The 5100-nt window shown below is 36.1% G+C and overlaps 1 gene segment (V, D, J or C); it reads right to left on the bottom strand.

Annotated features, from left to right (window-relative positions):
* Positions 1-379: 379 nt before the first annotated feature.
* LOC114027736 lies at positions 380-877 on the bottom strand. The segment is given in 2 exon segments: positions 380-693; positions 788-877. Coding segments are annotated over 2 exon segments (384 nt in total).
* Between the last annotated feature and the right edge of the window lie 4223 nt (positions 878-5100).

Below are 5100 nucleotides of genomic sequence, written 5' to 3'. Positions count from 1 at the left end.
TACTAGTTATCTAACCCTCTTTAAACTCCTCTGAGCCTCAGTTTCCTCCTCTGTAAGATAAAGAGAATAATAGTTCTTATCTCTTAGGGTTGTTATAAGAATCAAATGAGACAGTCTAGGTAAAGTACTTTTCAAATTGCAAAGTGCTGAATAATAATTGGCTATTATCATGTACACTGAGCTGTCTGAGCCATTCAAAGAATAGGAGTCATTGTCATTTAACATTTTCCAACTTGGAACTTTAAGAGTTAATGACTAGCTGCCTCATTCAGAGTATGCATCTGCAGCTGAAACCACGAGAGAGAGAGTTGAGGGTCTGTGGTAGGACCTTTGGGAATTTGGGGAAACGGCCAAAACTATGATGATCTTTGCACAGAGATCAGATGACTCTGTAGCATTGTGGATAGACGACTGGCACAGGGGAGCAAGGCTGAGGCTCTAGAGATTTAATTTCCAGACTGGAGAATGATGCTTTGGGCCATTTAGCTGAGTATCTCTTGGACAACAACACTGGCTTTTCCATTTCTTCATTGTTCTGAAAGTAATACAGAAGCTCCAGCCCTGGCCCTTGGTTCTGATGGTACCAGAACAGGACAGCATGTGAAGAAATGGGATCACATCTCAGTGTCACCATCTGTCCCTTCTCTGTAACCAGGTGGCTGGGGATCTGGGTGACTCTCATAGCTGAAAGGCCTGTGGGAAGAGACAGAATCCCTGAGATAGAATCCAGTTAGAACCAACTTAGAGACAAATCCATTATAAGGATTTCCCAAAGCTTAGGACTCACCCATTAGGCTAATGGCCACCCAGTAGAGGAATCTGATGATCATGGAAAGGTCATGGCAGGAAGGGACCATCTCAACAGCTCATACCACTAGCCTTCAGGAAATGTGAAAAAAAAGTTATGTGACTAACTTTTTGTCCCTGATCAGGTCTGTCAGTGACATCACTCTATCTTGCCAACACCCACATCCTGAGGAGCACCCTCCATATCTGAAAAGGTGTACCTCATGCTCAGGCTGGGGGGCCTTATTCCCAGTGCTGATATGTGAACCCCAGGAGCTGAGAGCTCCATGAGGCAGTGGGATCTGTTTCTGATTCACTAAAGGGACCCAGCTGAGAGCATTATAGTGCTAACATGAATGTCCATTGTAGTGGACGTGTGCCTGGAAACTTGTCTGGTGTCTTCTACCTCTCCATTCTACACCCATAAGGCTTTGGGGCTGAAAGTCCTGTAGGTTCCACCATCTCCAACTCAACTCACTCCCACTTTATGAGTATATAATGACGACTGATACGAATGCCATCTATATCTTCATCTAAGTCATTGGTGAAAATGTCAAAAAACACAGACCCAAGAATAGAGCCCCAGGGAATTCCAATAGAGACCTCCTCATAAATGGATGTTGAACTATTAATAACTGATAGATTAGAGAGGATTCCTTGTGCTGGGATTTGTCAAGGTGATATAGAAGCCACGATGCATGCTAGGAAAGTCTTTCTTACCTTGTCCTGCCACTGTATCTGGCAAAGAACTTTACCATTCTATAATAGCTAGTATCTATACATTACTTTACAGTTTGCAAATTACATCACCTGTTATTTCATTTGGTCCTCATAATAACTTTGTGAGGTAGCTGATTTCACCATGATCCCCATTTTACAGAAGGGAAAACTGAGGCTGAGAGAGGTCTCTGTTCACATGCCTCAGGACTCTGTGCTTGGGTCTGTGCTTTTTAACATTTTTCTTTTTTTTTTTATCATGTCTCTAATAACTTTATTTTTTCCTTTTTAAATAATTTATTTTTAGTGGTCAACATTCACTTTCATAAGCTTTTGAGTTTTAAATTTTCTCTACCTCCCTCCCCAAGACGGCATGCAATCTGATATAGGCTCTATATATACCTTCCTATTAAACATATTTTCATATTAGTCATGTTGTAAAGAAGAATTAGAACCAATGGGAGGAACCACAAGAAAGAAGAAACAAAACAAACTACAAGAGGAAAAAAAAAAGAGCAAATAGTATGCTTCGATCTCATTCCAACTCCACAGCTCTTTCTCTGGATATGGATAGCATTTTCCATCATGAGGCCTTTGGAGATGTCTTAGATCCTTGCATTACTGAGAAGAGCTAAGTCTATCAAAGTTAGTCATCACACAATGTGGCTATTACTGTGTACAACGTTCTCCTGGTTCTGCTCATTTCACTCAAAATCAATCCATATAAATCTTTCCATGTTTTTCTGGTCCATTTGCTCATCATTTCTTATAGCACAATAATATTACATTACATTCATATACCACAACTTGTTCAGTCATTCCTCAAATGATTCCCCTCAATTTCCAATTCTTTGCCACCACAGAAAGAGCTGCTATAAATATTTTTGTACATGTGGGTCCTTTTCCCATTTGTATGATCTCTTTGGGAAACAGTCCTAGAAGTTCTATTGCTGCGTCAAAAGGTAGTTGCCATTTGTGCCTAGTTCCAAATTGCTCTCCAGAATGGTTGGATCAGTTCACAATTCCACCAACAATGCATTAGTGTCCCAATTTTCCCACATCTTTTCCAACGTATATTATTTTCCTATTTTGTTATGTTAGCCAATCTGATAGTGTGATGTGGTACCTCAGAGTTGTTTTGATTTTAATTTCTCTAATCAATAGTGATTAAGACCATTTTTCATATGACTATAGATAGCTTTAATTTCTTCATCTGAAAACTACCTATTCATATCCTTTGACTATTTATCATTTGGGGAATGACTTATATTCTTATAAATTTGACTTAGTTCTCTATATATTTTAGAAATGAGGCCTTTAGCAGAGATACTAGTTATAAAAATTCTTTCCCAGTTTTCTGCTTCCATCCTAATCTTGGTTACATTGGCTTTGTGCAAAATATTTTCAAATTACTGTAATCAAAATTATCCATTTTGCATTTCTTAATGTTCTCTATCTCTTGTTTGTTCATAAATTCTTCCTTCACCATAGATCAGGTAAACTATTCCTTGCTCTCCCAGTTTGCTTATAGTATCAACCTTTATATCTAAATCTTGTACCCATTTTGACTTTATCTTGGTATAGGGTTTAAGATGTTGGTCTATGCCTAGTTTCTGCCATACTTTTTTCCAGTTTTCCCAGAAGTTTTTGTCAAAGAGTGAGTTCTTATCCCAGAAGCTGGGGTCTTTGGGTTTATCAAACAATAGATTACTATAGTCATTGACTACTTCATCTTGTGTACCTAACTTATTCCACTGATCCATCACTCTATTTCTTAGCTAGTACCAAGCAGTTTTGATTATTGCTGCTTTATAATACAATTGAAGATCTGGTATGGCTAGGCCACTTTCCCTAGCATTTCTTTTCATTAATTCCCTTGATATTCCAGAACTTTTGTTCTTCCAGATGAATCTTGTTATTATTTTTCTAGCTCTATAAAATAATTTTTGGTAGTTTGATTGGTATGGCACTGAATAAGTAAATTAATTTAGGTAGAATTGTTGTTTTTATTATATTAGCTCAACCTACCCATGAGCAACTGATGTTTTTCCCATTTTTTAGGTCTGACTTTATTTATGTGATAAGTATTTTGTAACTGTGTTCATATAGTTCCTGGGTTTGTTTTGGCAGGTAGACTCTAAATATTTTATAATGTCTACAGCAACTTTAAATGGAATTTCTCTTTCTATTTCTTGCTGTTGGGCTTTGTTAATAATATATAGAAAGGCTGATGATTTACATGGGTTTATTTTATATCCTGTAATTTTGCTCAAGTTGTTTATTATTTCAAGTAGGTTTTTACTTGATTCTCTAGGATTCTTTAAGCATATCATCATATCATCTGCAAAGAGTGATAGTTTTGTTTCTTCTTTGCCTGTTCTAATTTCTACAATTTCTTTTTCTCCTCTTATTGCTGAAGCTAATGTTTCCAGTATGATATTGAACAACAGTGGTGATAGTGGACATCCTTGTTTCACCCCTGATCTTATTGGAAATACTTCTAGCTTATCCCCATTACATTTGATGCTTGCTGAAGGTTTTAGGTAGATGTTACTTATCATTTTAAGGAAGACTTCATTCATTCTTATGCTCCCTGGTGTAATATAATATAATAATATAATAATAATAATAATGTAATCTTTTTGACAACATTTTATTTACAATTTTTGCATCTATATTCATTAGGGAAATTGGTCTATAATTTTCTTTCTCTATTTTGACTTTTCCCAGTTTAGGTATCAGCACCATATTTGCATCATAAAAAGAATTTGGTAAGACTACTTCTTCTCCTTTTTTTCCCAAATAGTCTATATAGTATTGGAATTAATTGTTCCTTAAATGTTTGATAGAATTTGCTTGTAAATCCATCTGGCCCTGGAGATTTTTTCCTAGGGAGTTCATTGATGCCTTGTTCAGTTTCTTTTTCTGTGATGGCATTATTTAAGTATTTTACTTAATCTTCTGTTAATCTGGGCAATTTATATTTTTGTAAATATCCATTTCACTAAGGTTGTCAAATTTATTGGCATATACTTGGGCAAAATAATTCCTAATTATTTTTTTGACATTTTTCATCAATGACTTGGATAAAGATATAGATGAACTTTTTATCAAGTGGTTAGAGGACACAAAGCTAAGAGGGGTAGCTGGTACATTGCAAGACAGAGCCAAGGTTCAAAAAAATTCTGAATGGTTAGAATATTGGGCTGCAACTGATAAAATGAAATTTAATGTCATAAGTGTAATCCAAGAACTCTGCCGTGAAAAAAAAAACTGCAGTGGCTAAAATGGAGAACATGGAACAGTTCAAGTAAAAAAGACCTGGGAATTTTAGTAAACTGCAAGCAATATTTTATAGCAGCTAAAAAAGCTGGTTGTGGTCCAAGAGAAATAAGTTGTCTAGGTTTAGGGAGGTGATAAGCTTAATGAATTCTGTGGTGACCCAGACATAACTAGAATACTCTATTCAGTTCTGTATAATATTTTAGAAATTTAATTCAGTTGAAAGAAAGGACTAGGAATATTTAGGATAGAGAAGAGCAGACGTTGAATGTGCCCAATAACCATTATTGTTATAGGGGTATGGAATGTATGGTT

This window comes from Vombatus ursinus, unplaced genomic scaffold (genome assembly GCF_900497805.2).
Source record: "Vombatus ursinus unplaced genomic scaffold, bare-nosed wombat genome assembly UNPS02004792.1, whole genome shotgun sequence".
Taxonomy (NCBI): domain Eukaryota; kingdom Metazoa; phylum Chordata; class Mammalia; order Diprotodontia; family Vombatidae; genus Vombatus; species Vombatus ursinus.
This window is presented reverse-complemented; position numbering and strand designations above follow the sequence as displayed.